Below are 19,925 nucleotides of genomic sequence, written 5' to 3' on the forward strand. Positions count from 1 at the left end.
TAAAATGTGTATTTATATATATACCCTCATTAATATGTACAAGTTTTTTTAATGAATAGTGTTTGGATAAGTATACCATTTAAAATATTTATTTACTTATTTACTCTCATTATGATTATTACCTCTTCATTTTTAACTCTTAAGAATAATGTGTGGACATTAATACCCCTAAATATATTAATTTATATATTTTATTTCATTATGTTGCGAATTATTAAATTTGTGAGATAAGGTTAAACCGAAAGAGATTCCGGATATGATTAGCTATGGCGCGCGCATCGCGTCTACCTAGTTGATTAAAAGTTGGATTAATTTGCAAATTTGTATTATTGCATGAATTTTGAGAACCGTGCCTCTTTCGTAATTTACCAAAATAAAAAATTCTTTCAATCCGATATGAATAATTCCGATATTAACCGTGCCTCGGGTCTCTGTCTTACATGACCAAACCAACGCAGGCGATATTACCCGTCATCACAATATGTCAAACTTTTATGTTATATAATTAATCCATTTACATTGATCGAAATCAATAAGAAATTCTTCAAATTAGCGGTATGCCAATTGAGCTATCCCTCGGTTGTTATTCTTTGAAAAACACAGCACTACACAATCTTGGAAGAAAACAATGCAAATTTATTAAAAATATAAATTCCTATATTTTTTATAATTGGGTAAATTTTCAAAAAATACTACATGTTTCGATTGATTCAATTAACAAATGGTAGACTAGGTATTCCTATCATCACATAATTATAGTTTGATAAATATTGATATGAGACAAAAATTCGACATACGTCACGAAATGTAGATATTTATTCATATATATAAATTTAAAATTTTGAAAATGAAAATCCCTAATCCATATATAAGCAGAGATATAGGGTTAATGTGTAGGAAGGCTTATACTATATGGCTTCTTATGTGAATACTTGATTGTATGAGCAACATCAATTATATATAGATAGATAGGGATGGTGACCAAATGGTATGCTTAGAAGATGGTAGAACTTCAATTTTTCATCAATTTTGTGGCTATAATGTTCTCTAAAGTTCATGACCCATTGCTCCTATTTGCTTCCAACTTCATGTATTCTCTAGAATGTTCAGGGAATTTGCATGATATGCATAATGCATCCATATTAATTGACACAGTTTAACCTTTATCACTATCTATGCTAACTTTGACCATAATTTTTATTAATTTATCAAAGAATTCATCATCATGTTTTGGAATAGGTATTAATATAAAAATAAATTAATATCGAATTCTCAATCCTGAAAGCATTCAGCAGAACTAAATTAGAAAATGTACAGCGAGTGATATGCCAGGATAATATACATGAAAATCAATCTCCAATAGAAATCAGAAGTGCTTATTGTAAGCATGAAATAAAACATCAAACAACAGTAATCATCTAAATTCGATTTCATAGTCAATTGCCAAAGGCCCAAAACTCATGACAAAAAAGCCTCGATATCTTAACGAAAAAACAAAAGGTATTTATTAGATTCAAGGCTGAGTTCAATATATTCTGAAGACTGGATTTTGCAGGCTAAAACATATTTTAATTCTGCTCTTCTTGCTTTTCAATAAAAGTCCTCTTGATCCAACCCCAGGGCTGCGAAAAAGAACGGAAATGGTTAGATAAGAGAAAAATGGCATGTACAGCTAATGACTGATAACCAATTTTATGCATATGAATTTAAGATCAAAAGGAACATCTGTTATGTTACATATGAATTTTTTTTTTACTACGACCACCAAATCTGAGACGACACTTTTTTTTTTTTTAACAATGATCACCAAATTACGAGACTGACAAGTACTTTGGTCAGCACATCTAAAGAATCTTATGCATGTGTATCTTACCGATTCCAAATGAACTCTTTCCATCCGAAACAAACAGCTGCACAAACTAATTTAGGATGTTCAGAAAAAGGTTGTCAGAATTCCTCCCATGAGTAATGATGCATCATTGGTTTGTCATTAGTTTCCCTAAGCCCCATTCTAAAACTGAGTAATGGCGAGTGTCACAATATATCCTTCATTATGAGGGATAAGACATGGTGTTTCCATAGGTTTTTGTGAATAGATTATCTATCCTTATTCCTTATTAAAGTGGTGAGGGAGTGACAATAATCAAATCTTATACAAAAGGTCCATTGATAAATTTGAGTCACATCCTTCATGAGGGCTTATATATGGTCTTTCCATAGGTTCATTGGTAACACTAGTACAAGCATGTCACGCAACTGAGAAACACAAACAAGCAAGCACTCAAAAATATCAAAGCCGCTGGATTATGTTATACACCTCTTGTCAAAAGTCCTACTCAAATCCATAGCCAAATTTCCATGCTCAGTTAGATCAAAAGTCTTTTGTACACCTCTTGACACAAAAGTCAAATTCATTACTGATAAAAACCCCTCATCAATAATCATATCCAAACTTTTAAAAGTACATACCAACTACCGAGGGCAAGTGCCCTCACAGCATAAGATTGAGACACTAAAAGTTATACAGCAGAGCCTGGTAGGATAAGTGCTAGTGAGATGTTTTAAAAGGTTGCAAATGGGGCTAGTTTTGAGCCATGTCTTCCAATTTCCAAACCAGTAATAGAACTAGACAACTAGTGTCACTTGAGATGGATAAGGGGGTTCGTACAACTCCAATTTAGATCCAAAACATCATAGAACCCAAGTCCCCACTAATTTATCTCTTCGATGTAAATTTAAACTAAACAAAACTCCAAGAATGCATAAACATATGCATCAGAATAGGAATTCAACAACACCACCAATCTGGATATCCTATCTGGATTTGCAGCCAAAGCATATCCTTGACATAACTTTAAATACAAAAGTTCAACTCAAACTTATAGCTTAAATAAGCCACTCATCTACTTCACGCAATCACGCCATCCATGCTTTAAACATAAATAAAACAAACACCATAACCCATAAACCTTTTTACAGCTTAGTCTACTCCAATCTCTCAAGTAATTTTATAAGAATCCAAAACCTCAGCAAGAAATGCCAGTCTCAAAGATATTTCAGGTGGCAACTTGCTTCAAAATTTCCAAGGAAAATGTGCTCCTTTATTATCCTCATGAGACTTTCAGCAAAAGAGTGTTAATGTTTTCTCAACAATCTCATACATGTATGATTGATCTAACAACAAGAAATTCAAAATGTTTTGCTTCAAAGCATAATCAAAGTGGAAATAAATGCTGCCCCTAATAAATACTTCTTTTCTTTATAATAGCACCATTTAGGGTTTTCCTGTTTACTAATGCATATCTTTGATGGTAAATATGTATTTAAGAGATAGAATCAGAAATGAGGTTGTTCGGAAGAAAGTAGGAGTGGCAGGCATTGCAGATAAACTAAGGTAATATCGCCTGCGTTGGTTTGGTCATGTAAGACGGAGACCCGAGGGTGCACCTGTGCGAAAAGTGGAAGAGTGGGACCATGGAGAGATTAAACGAGGGAGAGGTAGACCAAAAATGACTTGGTTGGAAGGAGTTAGGAAGATATGAAATGCATGGATTTACATGAGGATGAAGTTTTGGATCGTAAGGGATGGAGGAGAAAGATTTATGTCGATGACTACACGGAATAATCATATTTGGTTCATGTTAGCCGACCCCACTTTTGGGATTAAGGCTTTGATTGATAAAAATTAGAAAAAAGTTGATAATTTAAAAGTATAAATTGAGATGAATTAGATAAGATTCCAAATGACTACACACTACTTGCATATAAATCACAAAAAAAGTATGTTAATAGTGTAAAAGTCTAAATTCGTACAAGTTATACAGAATGGAGGAAGTACTATGTGTATAACAATGATATTTAGAAAGTGATTTTCCCTATAAAAGCATATTGCAGAGGTGAGTAAAAACCTAGTCCCTTAGAGGTTCATTTATGATTTACAATCAAATCCACAAGTCATTACATGTCTGTATACATCACCGCTTCATATTTCACTGATCCTGCCCCATAAAAGCAGCTAATACAGCAAATTTAGCAGCTCAAGTGTTTGCCAATGCTAACTTCAGATGGAGGCAACAATTCACAAGGACAACACATGGGGATAACCTCTTCAAGGAACGAGTCAAATGGGAAATAGCGAATCACAAATCCTCTCAAACCAATGACTTAGAATGAAAAAACAACCATTTGCTTCAACCGAAAAGATCAACTTGAAAGCTAAAGTTTTGAGCTACATATTTTGATCGAAGAGGACAATGTTTCTTTTGAATCATCCAAATTGACCCAAATTACCAAATCGCACACACTACTCCATAAATGAACATAAATTAAAAATCCGTAGTTAATAACACAATAAATCACATCCAAGTATCAGACTCAACAATCAAATAACAAAGTTCCATCTTCTGAAGTGTTAAAGTATCCATAAGATGTCAAGGATTCAACACGAGTATGGAATACATAAACACAAATTGAAGAGTCCAATCAAACACAATCGTAAATTAGAAGAACCCTATTACATAATTCATGCAATTCATGATGCAAACCAGAATCAACATTTAATCATCAACTAATCCCAAAGATTTAAACCCAAAAAGTTCTTCAACAATTCTGCTATTAATTACTTTAACATAGTCAACCTTTACTTTCTACCCACCTTTATAGATGTAAATCAACCCAAAACAAACCAAAAATGCGAAAAAATCATACACATAATTGCATCAAACCAATTCACACCCATCAGATCTAATCCCAACTGCTATCAAATCAAAATCAAAAGGATTTCAGCACCCCACAAACAAATCCCACTCAATCAAAAAACCCAGATGAAATATCACGCAAAAAATTCAAATTTCAATCAAATTAACAAAAAAATCAACAAAAAAAGGGAGGAGAGAGAAAAACCTGAACAAGATAAAGGCCAGCAGTGGCGGCAGCAACACCCCAACCAACGGCAGCTTTGATATCAGTAGGTTGAGGTCTCATAGATGGCTTCAAAAACTTGAACATTCCAGTTGATGATGCTCCAACCATTTTCAGAAAAATCCCCTTTTTTTTTCAAACTTTTTGGAATTTGGTAAGAACCCTAAAATTGAAGGAGATGAATTTGTGATTTCAGATGTTAAATTGGGTCAGATTTCAATGTTTGATTTTGTATTTGAGTATTCCGAGGAACAAGAGGACCTTTTTAGGCCCATTATCATGAATTTTACGGGTATATAATTAAAAGAGAGATAAAGTAACAAGAACGGGCATTTGGTCTAGTGGTATGATTCTCGCTTAGGGTGCGAGAGGTCCCGAGTTCAATTCTCGGAATGCCCCTTTTTTAAAAATTTGAAAGTGATAATCATTATTGTTAGTTAAATAGTACTCATATAATTTAAACTATACATGATATTTTTGCAACACCTATATGCAAATATCAAACTAGCTTACTAAATAAATAAATAAACTTCAATCTCATTCACCTAATTTAATGCGTAAAAAGTCAATATTAATTCAATAAATTGAAAAAGGAACCTTTAAAATCATAGCAACGTATTCGCCAAAAAAAAAAAAAATCATAGCAACGTATAGGAAAAACCTAAAAAGTAGCATGTTCTCGTGACCTCACGAGTTGTCTTCAACACCATCAAAAGCATCCAGAGTCGTTAAGCAAATAAGCGGGACCTAGTTTTGTGTACCCATGGACTACCAAGGCACCACCTTCATTCCTCTATAGAAGATTTTTTTTTTAATTTTTTGAAACATGAAGAAGATTATTTTTTAATTAAAAGGCTAAAGATTTTCATTGAACACACATTGACAATAATACAATGCTGCGTCGTTTGATGGGTTAAACAAGTTCCAAATGAACTAGGATTTGGGGTTCCTCTAAATTTTGCCCCACTAAAGATAATGGTTGAAATATATTTCTGCCAAAAGTACACTTGGTGAATAAGAATAATGTAATTTGCAATGCTTTTCATCAAAAAGTTATTAAGTGCTTTGAGTATTCTTGTGTAGAAGAATCTAGAACTATATGATTTTCTTTGGAGTTGGAATCATTCTAGAGGATTGAAATTGAAAGGATAATGTCATACAATACTAGTTATCAACTAATTATGTAGTATGTGTGTGTTTCATTTAACTCTTACCACTTCATTTGTTTGGTTACACCATTGAAAGGAATCACTTAAATTTAAACAAAATAAACACCCTTTTTCTTCTTTGGTAAAATAGTTGTTCTACCACAATAGGTGAAAATAAACAATTACCCCTAGGTAATGGTAATTGTAATTGTTAACCAAACCTTCCAGTCAAACACTTATAATAATAATGGTTAAATTGAATATGTTTCAATCAATAAAAAACCCTTACCAAACATGAGATCAAATTTCTTCCAAACCTTCATTACCAATCTTATCTAATTGATTAACCCCAAAAGTACAATCAAACTAATCTCCGTATAATTTAGTATCATCACAACACATTTCAATATGAATATAAAATATCATCATAACACAAATCAACAGGAATAGAAAATATAATAAATAAAAAACCAAAATGTAACAAATTTATTTCTTATCACGATGAACTAGTATGATTCCTAACAAAGGGAACTTACTCTTATTTAATTAATTCTTCTAATAACTAATTAAATAGTCAACTATGAATTGTACAATTACCATCAGATTTTAACGATGTAATCTATGAATTGAAATTGAGTGGACCATACTTAGGTTGTTGATCAGGAGTAAAGAGTCCAAAATGATGTTCACTTGGAGCTCCTGGTTTATTATCTTCATCAAACATAGCAAACAAATATGTCTCAATTCCTTGCTCTGGTTTCAGGGGGGTCCCATGCTTCACATGCCCGATGACATTCCGATAATAAGTCCTTGCATTTTCAACCGTAGCATCATCTCCACCTTCTGACGGCCACCCAGTTTCTGACACCACAATCACTACATTAGGTGCACCCGCCTTCCCTAACGCCGCGTACACACCATCCACGATTGCATCGAATAAGTTCTGATAGTCCCTTCCACCGTCAGAAATCACAGGATCAGATGCGGTAAATAATGCATAGTCAAGCCTTATATTTTGACTATCACTAATACGAGCGAAATAAGGGTAAACATTAACCAACAAAGGTGAACCATTGCTAGTTAGAAAGTTGATTATCGGGGAAATGTAACCTGCATCACCAAATTCACTTGCTGATGGTGGGTAAGTATTTGTTAGTAAGCTCGTATCAATGGCCGTCGAAACCAAAATCTGTCCACCTAAGTTGTTTGCAACGAGTGCATTCTGAATGTTTTGCATTGCTGGTAACACTGCCGGGGCTTCCTGATAATCAGGATGGATTTCATTACCGACAGCAATGTACTTGATCACACTTGCAAAAGGGACGACATTGGTTTGCACCCATTGGGCGGCAACTGATGGGTCTGAGGCTATAGACGGAAGGTCTCCGTTAGCGATACCGACAATGGTTTTAATGCCGGAGCCTTGTAGGGCTTGGAGAGCTGCTACATTGGGATTAAAGAGCCTCATAGTTCCTATTGCATTGGATTTATAAAGGTTTATAACATCCTGCTCGGATGGCAAGTTGTCTGCAACATTACCGTAGCATACTCCAATTTGTCCCACTGCATAATATAATGTAAGGTTTAAATTATGTTGTATCCTTTATGTAAAAAATAACAAAGAGCAAGAAAAGAAAAGACTAGCTACTTAAATAAAGTGATCCAAAATGTGTTCCCTTCAACTTATTTCAATCATTTTAAAGCATAAACTAGAATTTTTATTAGTTTATGTATTTATAAATTCTTCGAAAACTACAAATCATAAATTGAATTTTACTTGATTTATTATTGTAAAAATAACTTCAAATTTTAATCATAATTGAACATCATATATTACAGCAAGCCAAATTAAACCAAGTCAGATCAAAATAATTCAAAATAAAATAAAATTAGTCCAACTAGACTGAAACTAGTAAAACTTAATACTTGTAATTACAATTAGATTATGTACCTGTTTGGTGTACATTAAGGAATAAGTATACCATAACAAGCAATAGCATCGCAGAAGCAGCCATTATAAAACAAATAGGTTTATTGATCGATGAATGTATGTATTCAATATTTTAAGAGAAATAACAAACTCTAGTTGGTCGTTTGAAATTCATTAGATGCATGCATATATTTATACTATTTGTAATTTTATTATGGTAATAACGAGAATTCAAGAGGATCGGAATATCATGAAATATTAAATTAGGGAATTCGTCAATATATACTTGCAATATCTTTTCCTTCGTGTCAATGGACATATATTTACCTTAATAGAACACAATTATTTTTGGACATAAATCAATAAATTTTGGACATTAGTAAAATTGTCTTCAACATTCATTTTCTTTCTATATGTAAAGATTTTCACATTGTATTTTTACGTAAATTTTACTCCCTGTCATATTTGCAATGATGGAGTATAATATTGTCTACATACAATGTATATGAATACAATATATTTTTCCTATCAATTAAAAAAAAAATTATAGAAGATATTTTCTTTACATATTAATTTACATTTAATTATTTAGCTTAAAACTACTATAAAGATTAAAGATGATCGTATCTTTGTAAGACACTAAGACCGCATACATGATACAATGATACATGTCTAGTAACTAAAACACAAAAGAGCACAATTAACAGTAAAATGATGGAGTACTAATAATAACTAACCAAAACTTTAACGTTGCATTCAAAGAAGTGTGAGGCAAATAAAGAAGACTTTTTCATTTTAGTTTAAATTTAAATTTAATTTAATATTTTTCATAAATAAATAATTAATAGAGTGATATCATAACTAAGACCATGCTTATTTCACCTTAAAAAAAAAATTCACTTAATATAATTACAGTTCAGTATAAGTGATTTTAGTAACTTAAATATAATAGAAAACCATTTTTAAAAAATTCAGTTTAGAAAAATTAATTTCAATTCTGTAATGAATTAATAAAAAATTTAAGTTCAATAAACATAAGGTGGAGTGAACATGACCTAATTAATAACTAGCTATTCACTTGTTTTATTTATATTTTGATTTTTGTTTGATTGTTTTGTGTCAATACACAAATTTGACTCTTCACTTCGCTAAGTCAATAAATTAAATTGTTAAATAGCTATTAATGTCTCAAAACTATACATTAAGACAAATCTAACAGTATTTTATGTGACTATATCTTTATTTATACGTGTATAATAAGATTAATAACCAATAAGGCAATGATGGTCGAAGTTGGTTATAGGTCACTTCTGATACAAACAATTTCTCATCCCTTTTGTGCTTGTTAAGTTGTTATGCTAAACAAGGAATGGTTTGATGTTAACTTAGGCAATACAAGTATCTCTAAGCTTAGCTAGACATGCATAGCTTATTAGTGTACCTATTTGGGCTGCGGCCTCATAGAGTCACTTGTTTTTGGGCCTCTTTATATTAACAACACTTACTACAACCCAATAAAAAAAAAATAATTAAAAGCTCAAAAATAAAGCGAAAAGGATTTTTTTTTTTTTTTTTTTTTCCTTTCCTTTTTTCATAGGTAATTTTTTTTTTTTTTTAAAAAAAAAACCCTTTTAAAACACCATTTTACGAAAAAAAACCCTTAAAAAAAACTACTGCGTTTAATTTTTTTTGCGAGAGGGTACCTATTTCTCTAATTACCCTCTAATTACCTTAATTAGACTCTAACTTCTTCTAACTAACCACTTACCTACCAAATTACTAAGGGCTTGTTTGACATTGTTGTTTTGTTTTCAGTTTTCAGTTTTTTTTTTTTTTTATTTTTATTTTTTTTTATTTTATTTTTTTTTTTTAAAAAAAAAACCAAAAACAGAAAACAAGAAAAAGGTGTTTCTACTTTTTTTGTTGTCAGTTTTCAAAATTATCATGATTTTAATAAGTTTTACTAATTTTTGATTTATTATAATAAGTTTGACTAATTTTTGCTACATTATATAACACATATCATATGATTTTTAAAAACAAAAACATTGTGACGCCAAACGAACATTAAATAATTAGATTTAATTAAGATATATAAAAAACCACCACCCCCGTCCCTTTCCTCCTCCCTTTCCCCCCTCCCCTTCCTCCTCATTCCTCCTCCCATGGCATCAACCCCCTCCCCCACCTGTAACACTCTAGAAATTCCTTTCCTTTAAAATACACTTTACTCTTTTTAAAATACGATTTAGGAATATCTAAGACATTATCGCCACCGTGAAAATGGCTAAGGCAATTATCAAAGACACACAGCGGAAGACTTAACTCAAAACCATTCAAAAACGAGTCAACTTAAAAGTCAACCAAACGAAAGTAAAGATTAAAACCAAAGTCAAACGAAGTCAAATAAAATCAACCTACAACTTGGAACCATTGAAGGCCCTTATCAAAACCAATTAAATTATGAAAACCTTTGCGTTAGTCTCATAAGCATAACATAATATAATATAATATTTGAATGCAATAAACCACATCTCAACTAATAGAAACTAGCATGATTCGCTCTTCACTCATGCCCCGTCATGAATATGTTTCAACACCTGAAAAGATTATCTCCACTTGCCCCCACTACTCTCCATTAAAATGGATCATCGTAGGGCAAAGATAAAGACATAGCCAGACACAAACAACACACACAATCAGCAAAGCTGAGTACATAAGCATATTTAAACACACTAACATGCAACTCCTAGCATCACACATACTTACCTCATTGCACCTGTTTACAAGCACACACAACCAACAACAAGACTCTTTAACTGGACACTAAATAATTCATTTAGCGTTGATTACGCATCGAACGGGTTTCCAACTAAACCTACCTCAATAAATTGAGGCCCACTGACACGGGAGCTAACCGTGCCAGCATCACCTATGCCACACATTGGTGGCGGAATTCCAGCGCATAATAATAAAAGGGAATATACAGCGTCCTGTACTCCATTAGAAGTTATGATCAAATATAAAGTCACATAACTCCCCCCATATGTTCATACTCAAGGTATATACGTTCCAAGAGTTTTGGTGCGTAATCTCTTTCACTTTACGTTATTTACATGTTATTGGACTTGGTGATGACTCTCAAAGCATAATAAATCAATCAACAATAATTATTCAATCAAACAAACATACCAATTTAATTCTTGAATAATTAGTGACCACATATAATTTAATGTTGAACCCTTTTTAAAACTACCTCAGTGTCAAAGACACCTTAAACGCATAAAGCGCCAACAATCCTATCCCTTGGTGTTAAAAACACCTTAAGTGCACAAAGGCACCAACATACTATTTATTCCTTGTGTACATAGACACTTATATAGCTCCTTCCTCATGCTTAATGCATCAATAAAAATTATATGGACTATAATAAAATTCCTTTTCAATATTCTAAACATAATTAAACAATTAGTTTAATTAAACATGCTCTCTAACATGCCATAAATAAATATGTAGTCCATATACTCATGCCAAAAATATAATTTCCAATCCATAAATCATCACAAATAAATTCATGCTTCATAATTCAATCACCAATACTAATAATTCACAATTTAATACATAAACCTTAGCATGATGCTACTTGTAATTGATTGAAACCAAACCTAGCATGATTCTACATCATCAAATATGCTAAGTACGCGAACGTACCTCAATTAAGCCCATAAAGTGGCCGAAAACACTACAACAATTCCCGAATCAAGTCTCCTACATAAAGGGACAATAATACTAAATTAATTACTCTTGTATACACAATTTCCAGCAACTTAAACTCACTTTAAACTATTTAGAATAATCTGAAAATTATTTAAAAACCCCTAATTAAACTCCTTTTTAATAGGTTATCACACCCTTTTATTAAAATCACAATTATACTACTTTAAATAAAATTCCAGCATTTTAAACTAATCAAAAACCTCTTTAAAACTTCATCAAAATGTATTTTCATACTTAAATTATCCATAGAAAAATTAAATTATCTCTTACCCTTTAAACTCAAGGATAAAATTTTAAAAAAACTTCGTTAAAAATCAAAAACTGCCCGAAAATCATACTTAGAGGCTGAATTTGGCCACGAGAGGGTGGTGCTCACTGCCAAAGGGAGTGAGTCGTTCTTAAAACGTTGTTTTCACATGGAAAACACTACTTTTTTGTCAAAATCGGATGAGTTTAGAACCTAATCGGGATTAAAACGAGATTAATATTAACGAACGGGAATCTATAAATTAAAACACGAATTTATGTGTTCAAAATAATATGGAATTAAGTTAAACTAATTAGTAGTTATAATCACCAAAATTTCCAAAATATCATTACTATAAAAGCCCTAAATCAATTGTTCATAAAAACCCTAAAAATCAAGTCTTTAATAATTTTAAAACCCTAACTTATAATTTTATGAAATCTGAAAATAAAACACTTTATTATTTAAAATTTACAATCTTTAATCATCAAAACATAATTATGATACTAATCAAACATACTTTGAATAATTAAAACCAAAACCCATAAATAAAATCATCAAAATAGCTAGAATGAAAAGAGGAGAGAAAAGGGAAGAAAATAAGACTAACCTTTTTGTGTGGGAAATTTTGGGGATCTAGTAGATATTTATAGTGTAGGGTAATTAGTGTAGGTTTGGGCTTCATAAAAATAATAAACTTAGATGATAAAAGAGTTGGCCCAAATATAAAAATAGGATGGTTGGGTTTATAATGAAGATGGGCTACATTTTGATTAAATACTTATTGGCCTAAATATAAATACTTGCTTTAGCTATAATCCAATAATTAAAATAGTTTGACCCAAAATATATTTTATAATTAAATAAATAATTTATAAAATACATTAAAAATACGGGGTATTACACCACCGAACTTGCTATCTAGATCCCCCACCTCCGGCGACCTCCTCCACCGCTAGATGACCCTTCCTTTCCCTCTAATCACTGCCCGACAACGAACCACCTCCTTGATTTTGAAAACCCTAGAAAATCGATTTGGGGTTTTTTTTTTTTTAATTTTGTGCATCTTGCTTGCAATTGATGCTTGTTTTGGCTTTGACCATGCATGCATGTATGTATGTATGTATGTATGTATGTATGTATGTATGTATGTATGTATGTATGTATGTATGCATGTGATGCTAGGTGATTTAGAAGCAAATTGCAATTGATTTGGACTTGATTTGAGCATGTTTGAGTAAATAAGAGCAAAAAATTCGAAGGGAGGTGGTGGTCGCCAACGGGAATAAGGGTAAAAAGGAAGGGTGAACCGGCGGTGGAGGTAGGTTGCCGGAGGTGGGGGGCATCTGGGCGGCAGGTTCGGTGGGTGAGGGTGTTGCTTCCAAGGGAGGAAGAAGGGGAAGGAGTGGTTGGTTGGTGGTGGTTTTTTTTTAATGTATAAATTAAACCTAATTATTAAGTAACTGGGTGGGTTAGAGGTTAACTATAATAAATAGGAGGAAATTAGAAGATAATTAAGGAAATGGGTTTCCTCTTGCAAAAAAAATGAACGTATTGGTTTTTTTTTTAACCAAAAAACTTTTAACAGTTTTTTTTTCCGCAAAATGGTGCTTTTAAAATGTTTTCTTTCTTTTTTTTTTTTTTGACAATTTTCCTTTTTTTATACATAAAATGACTAGCTAGGAAAAAGCACGTGAGGAGAAAGCATTATATTGTTTTATGACATTACAAATTTACAATATCATACTCTGGTAATACGTATGAGTACGAAACTTATATCATGCACAACTTGTTTTATGGATGGATCTGGGTGGTTTTAGGGTTAGGTGGTCTAGGTCGTCGGTTTTAAGGTTAGGTGGTCCGTTTGTTGTTTTAGGGTTGTGGTAGGTGGATTTGGGTCGATCTTAATTAGGGTAAGGTGGGTGGGTCGTGGCGGGTTTAGGTTGGTTTTAAGTAAGCCTAATTAATGGGCAGGATGAGGTGTAAAAGTTTTTCCCATTTCTTGGGTTAGACCGGGCCTAGCTTTAGGCAAAAAATTTCATGCCCAAACCGCCCAAAATGGTCGGGCCATACGGGCTTTTTCGGGCCAAAATCGATCCGGGCCAAAAAACATGAACTAAAATAGCTTGAAAACACATTCCCAAGACCGCCAAAAAAATAAAAATAAAAACGGATCGAGTCGGGCATTACCCGATTTTGGGCCGAAAAATGCTGCCCAAAATCCGCCCAAATTCGGGCCGGGCCAACTTTGATCAGCTCTAGTTTTGAGGTTAGGTGGGTGGGTCAATTTTAGGTTAGGTGGGTAAGGTGGGTGGGTCGGTGTTCAAGGAAGTAGTGGGTGATTTTAGGGTTAGGTGGGTGGGTCGGTTAGGGTTAATGGGTGGGTTAGGGTTAGAAGTGGATGGTGGTAGCTAGTGGGTCAATGACTGTTAGGAGGTCGGTGGTGGTTGTGGGGAATAACTTGAGGGTTTTTTTTTTTTTTTTTTTTTTTTTTTTTTTTTTTTTTTTTTTTTAATTTTGTATGTTATTATTATTTTTTATAGTGGTGGTGGCGGTATTGGTGGTGGTGTGTCTTTTTTATTTTATTTTTTCGGCAGGTTTTCTGACAAAAATTTTGTCGGATATTTCCAAAGAAATACAGTCCGTCGGAAAATTCCTAGCCGGAGAATCTCATATGACGCCCCAATATCTGTTGGAAATTCCGTCGAAAAAGGTCGTATTTCCTACAAATACGTTTCCGATGACCATTTCTGACGGAATTCTGTTTTCTAGACGGAATTTTTCCGTCGAAAATGACTTGTTTTCTAGTACTGTCTTTCGATGACATTTCTTGCAGAAGTATGCCTCATGTTCAACAATTCCTCTTTTTTTTTGTTGTAGGCTGCATGCCTGGGTTAATCATTCTTGTAAATGGTATGTTTAATCTCTATAGGCGAGAGTACGAGAAAATGCCAATTAGAGAGTTGATTATCGTGGTCATATATCATGCATCACCAAATTCACTAGCAGATGGTTGGTAAGTATTTTGTGAGTATGCTTGTATCAATGACAATCGAAACAAGAATTTGTTCACCAGAGTGGCTAAGTTGTTTGCAACGAGATCAAGTGCATTATTGAGAATTTTCTACATTGATGGTAAGACTCGTGGTTTTTAGATAAGCAGAATGGATCTCATTACTGGCTGCAATGTACTCAATCACGGTTGCAAAAGGTACAATGTTGGTTTTCACCCATCGGGAAGCAATTGCTAGGTAGGAGGCTAGACCATGAAGATCTTCATTAGCGACACCGAGAATGGTTTTGATGCCGAGGCTATCCTTGTAGGGCATATATCTTACCTTTAATTTTTATTTGTTTGGTTAAACCATTGAAAGAAATCACTTGAACATAATAACGAATTAAGTTTGATAGAGGTAACAAATAGGTGAAAATTAACTTTTACTCATAAGTAATGATAATTGTTATCCAAACCTTTCACTTAAACATTTGATAATAATGTGGTTGAATTGAATTCGTTTACGATCAATATACACCCTTACCAAACATGAGAATTGTAGTTGCATGTTATATAATCATCACACAAAACATATACGGAGTATTAAAAGCCCAAAATATAACAATTTTATTTTTTATCATGCATGATCAAACTAGTATTAGTAACAAAAGGAAGTTACTCTAATTAAATTAATACTACTCCTAAAAACTATATAGTAAATTAAACTATATAAATTATTTGAATAATACAATTGTCATCAGAATATATATCCCTTAAATTCCTTTTTGATAAAATGTAATCTATGGATTAAAATTGAGTGGACCATACTTAGACTGTTGATTAGGAGTAAAGAGTCCAAAATGTTGCTCACTTGGAGCTCCTGGTTTATTATCTTCATCAAACATTGCAACACAAGTAAGTCTCAATTCCTTGCCCTGGTTTCAACGGAGTCCCCTGCTTCACATGACCGATCACGTTCCGATAATAATTCCCTGCATTTTCAACCAACCGTAGCATCATCTCCACCTTCCGACAGCCATCCAGTTTTCGACACCACGATCCTTACATTAGGCGCACCCGCCTTCCCTAGAGGTGCGTACACGCCATCCACGATTGCGTCGAATAAGTTCTGATAGTCCCTTCCACCGTCAGAAAACAAAGGACCAGGTATAGTAAATAATGCACAGTCAAGCCTTGTAGGGCTTAGCTTGCAGGGCTGCTATATTGGGATTAAAGAGCCTCATGGTTCCTATTTCGTTGGATTTGTAAAGGTTAATGACATCTTGCTCGGAAGGTAAGTTGTCTGGAACGATTCTATGGCATACTCCGACTTGTCCCACTGCATATGTTCAATCATAATGAAAGGTTAAAAATTATGCTAATACATGTTTTTAAATTTCATAGCATACTCCAACAAATCCAAAATTTCTTTCCAAATTATATGAAATACTATTTTTGTACATATATTGTACATGTATCGTAATATTCAATTATTGACCCATATAAGTTTTTGTAATTTAAATTTTGTAAATCAAACTTGTTAAATTTTTTATTCGTGTAAATTGTTACCCATATATTTATACTATTTGTAATTCTTATTATGGTGATAATGAGAGTACAAAAGGAATATCATGAAAAATTAGTTGGACAATTTGTAAATACTAGCAATATTTTTTTTCTCCGTATATTAAGGCAATGAACATATATTTACCTTAATATTACACATAAAATCAATAATTTTTGAACGAAACCGTCTTCAACATGCATTTTTTTTTCTTTATATAAAGATTTTCACATAGAATTTAGTTTTTACAAAAATTTTACTCCGTGTCACATTTTAGCAAGTATGGAGACATGTAGTACTAATTAAGTATATTATATTGTCTAAATACAATGTATTTAAAAAAGTTAGGAACTACATTTCTTCATATAATGTTGTCGAAATACGATGTAATCGTATCTAAATACAATATAATTTCTAGTCAATAATAAAAAAGAATTATAGAAGATATTTTCTTTACACATTAATTTAAACTTAAAACCACTATAAGATATTTATCGTAGCTTTGATGAAGGAACCCTTTATTTGATTTAAATTTATATATTTGTTAATTTAGATTTCATTTGTAAATGCCGAATATCTTTTTATTAATGAATTGATTTTGTTTTAAAAAAATAAATTAATTTAAATATAAAACCACTTGAAGTTATCATGGTTAATTTTGATAAATTTTAATTTGTTTACTTTTTGTGAAGTATTTTTAAGGTTTTATATAGAAAATCAAATAAATGATAGATACTATATTTCTATCTTTTTGTTAAAGGGGTATACTTTTGCCTAGAGTAGTTATAACTGCAAATTGTAATAATTGTCCAATAAAGGGGTTTTTTGTACAAGCATACACGACAATACGACATAAAGGGAACGTGTGACCTAAATTAATAATTCATGATCACGCATATACATTTAAGTAAATTGCAACATATAAAATCACAGCTGAATTCCAACATACATACTCTAATGTAGTGTTTGAGGTATTCCATATTAATTTTAATTTGTATAGTCTATAACACTTGTCAAATCAACTTTTTACATGTGTGCACGATTCACTAATCCATACATAAATTGTGTGTCCATGTGTACGTGGTTTGTTTTGTGTACGGATATTCAACCATAAGCTTATGCTTTTAATTGAACTATCGATCTAGTTCATCTACAAGGCAAAAGATCCACATTGAAAGTTGTTTCCTTCACACCATGCAACTTGATCCATGGCATAACCAATTTCACCACCATACACTCCGGCACCCGGTAAAATCGTTGTCGAGGCAGGGTAGTCCTCAAAGCCATAGTTAATACTTAACATGTTGAACAACGAGGCATCCAAGTCATAATCATTAGTACCATCAATTATCTCTTGTGTTGGAGGAATCACTTGGGTTGTTTGCATTGGTTGTTCAAAGTTCTCCAAGCTTGTTGTATTGCTCCAAATCGAGTTTTCATCCAAGTTATAACCACATAGATTATTAACATCATTAGAAATAGGATCAGATTTGTTCATAGCTAAGAATTCATTGCTCGAAAAATCCGAGGTTGGTGCAATAGTATGCATATGTGTATAACTAAAGCTAGCAGAGTTGTTGCACTCAAAGTTGATAGTGTTATTTTGTAACTCTGTCTCATTATCTGTTTTTGGAAAGCAAGTTTGGGGTTCATGATCATCTGAGAAGACTAACGAGCTCGAATTCGATGGAAACCGATGATGATTAGCAGTTTTAGAAGGATTAGTCTTAGATTTGGACTTCTTTTGAAGGAGATTATGAGTGTTGGGATCAAAGCCTTGAGCAAGAAGTTTTTTCTTGATGCAAGAATTCCAAAAATTCTTTACCTCATTATCTGTTCTTCCTGGAAGATGTTTGGCAATTTGGGCCCACCTATTGCCAAGAATTCTATGTACTTCAATTATAGTTCTTTCTTCTTCTTCTGTGAATGAACCCCTCTTTAGATCTGGCCTTAAGTAGTTTATCCACCTTAATCTGCAGCTCTTTCCACACCTTTGAAGTCCTGCAATTACCAATTTTGAGTGGTGAAAGTAAATGTTTTAACATAAAACAACTTTTTGAACGATATATATAGATGTGACCTATTGCGAGATAAAAATTTTTAAGTTAAGCTCATGTTATATTCTAAATAATATTAGTTAGTTATGACAGCGTAACAATCATTTACAGGGGAAACAGGTAATAGTTTATACAACAATTATAATGTTCAAAATTAACAGTCAAGATTCAACCTTTAATAACGATACGAGTAATTCAAAAGAGAGTAAATCACTTAAACACTAAGATGCAAGTGTGGGACAAACATTACTCAAATAAGACCAATTGAGTTTGTAGTAATATTCTAGGTTTAAGGAGGGTAGGAGCGAACAAGTAAGTCTATTTGTCTAACTAGTCAGGAAACTAATCAGGGGCGAAATGTCCTATATACCCTTAATGAAAAAACAGGAGTTAAGACGCACAATAACAAGGACACATAGTCACATACGTACGTACCTGCTAATTTGGGGACAGAGCTCCAAGAGCCATGACCATGATTAATAATATGAGTGGCAAGTCTATCATCTTCTTCCGGAGACCATAACCCTCTCTTAACCTTTTGTTTGCTACAGCAGTGATGACCCATTTTCGACCCCGTTTCTCGTACCACAAAACACATACAAAGGAGAGACTGAAGTGAGCACAGGCAGCTCAATCAACTTTCAGCTGTCCCTTATATGTACTTGGCAGTCTCTTCTAATCATATGGGAAAACTACTTAACTATATAGTATTAATAACATGGTTAGTTGTGATATTCTTATTAAATTGTTATACTTAAATCATACTCTAATATAAAAGTTAGCAATAATATTATAATATCCATTGCATGAAAATGATTGATAAATGGATGAAGTGTATTGTAGAAACAACTTATGGAATGTACGTAAATTAAACTTGCTAAGAAGAGATTATGAGAGGAGAGTATGAGCTGGAAATATTAAACTTAGGGTGCACTCATTGCAAGACTATGTATACATGTAATATGTAGCTTGCTAAATAGCTTGTTCTTTTTTGGTTGCTTCTAGATTAAGCTTATTTTTTACCAAAACCCTAAACTCTAAAATCATCTTTGACAAGATTTTGCTCTTAATTTTGTGAAACATATCCAACTGAACCGACACAATTAAACTAGAAATTTGGTGCAATTAGATGTAATGAGAAAATCCTATGATTATGTTATAATTAATGACTAGGTATGTTATCTCGAAACCAAATCGACTCAATCGAAACTTGATCACACATAATGATCTACTAATGTTATTCGACCTGTTTGACAATAAGCTAGCTAGACAAGAATTTATAGAGGC

At 32.6% G+C, this 19,925-nt stretch overlaps 2 protein-coding genes, 1 long non-coding RNA gene and 1 other non-coding gene across 4 annotated transcripts; 1 reads left to right on the plus strand and 3 right to left on the minus strand.

The window, feature by feature from the left end:
- Positions 1-1,339: 1,339 nt before the first annotated feature.
- Positions 1,340-5,178, minus strand: LOC145595637 (uncharacterized). The gene is made up of 2 exons (XR_014102983.1): positions 4,903-5,178; positions 1,340-1,622 (listed from the first exon to the last, which is right to left on the minus strand). It is a non-coding gene; the product is annotated as an uncharacterized LOC145595637 (long non-coding RNA).
- A 69-nt stretch (positions 5,179-5,247) lies between these two features.
- Positions 5,248-5,319, plus strand: TRNAP-AGG (transfer RNA proline (anticodon AGG)). Its single transcript has one exon. It is a non-coding gene; the product is annotated as a tRNA-Pro (tRNA).
- Positions 5,320-6,687: 1,368 nt separating this feature from the next.
- LOC145595640 (glucan endo-1,3-beta-glucosidase-like) lies at positions 6,688-8,083 on the minus strand. Its single transcript, XM_081652057.1, has 2 exons — positions 8,020-8,083; positions 6,688-7,631 (listed from the first exon to the last, which is right to left on the minus strand). Exons 1-2 carry the CDS (start codon positions 8,081-8,083, stop codon positions 6,688-6,690), a joined length of 1,008 nt encoding a protein of 335 aa, XP_081508183.1.
- A 9,577-nt stretch (positions 8,084-17,660) lies between these two features.
- On the minus strand, positions 17,661-19,203 carry LOC145595641 (uncharacterized). The gene is made up of 2 exons (XM_081652058.1): positions 19,074-19,203; positions 17,661-18,582 (listed from the first exon to the last, which is right to left on the minus strand). Exons 1-2 carry the CDS (start codon positions 19,201-19,203, stop codon positions 17,732-17,734), a joined length of 981 nt encoding a protein of 326 aa, XP_081508184.1. The 3' UTR covers positions 17,661-17,731.
- Between the last annotated feature and the right edge of the window lie 722 nt (positions 19,204-19,925).

Source organism: Chenopodium album, chromosome 19 (genome assembly GCF_948465745.1).
Source record: "Chenopodium album chromosome 19, dcCheAlbu1.1, whole genome shotgun sequence".
Taxonomy (NCBI): Eukaryota; Viridiplantae; Streptophyta; class Magnoliopsida; order Caryophyllales; family Amaranthaceae; genus Chenopodium; species Chenopodium album.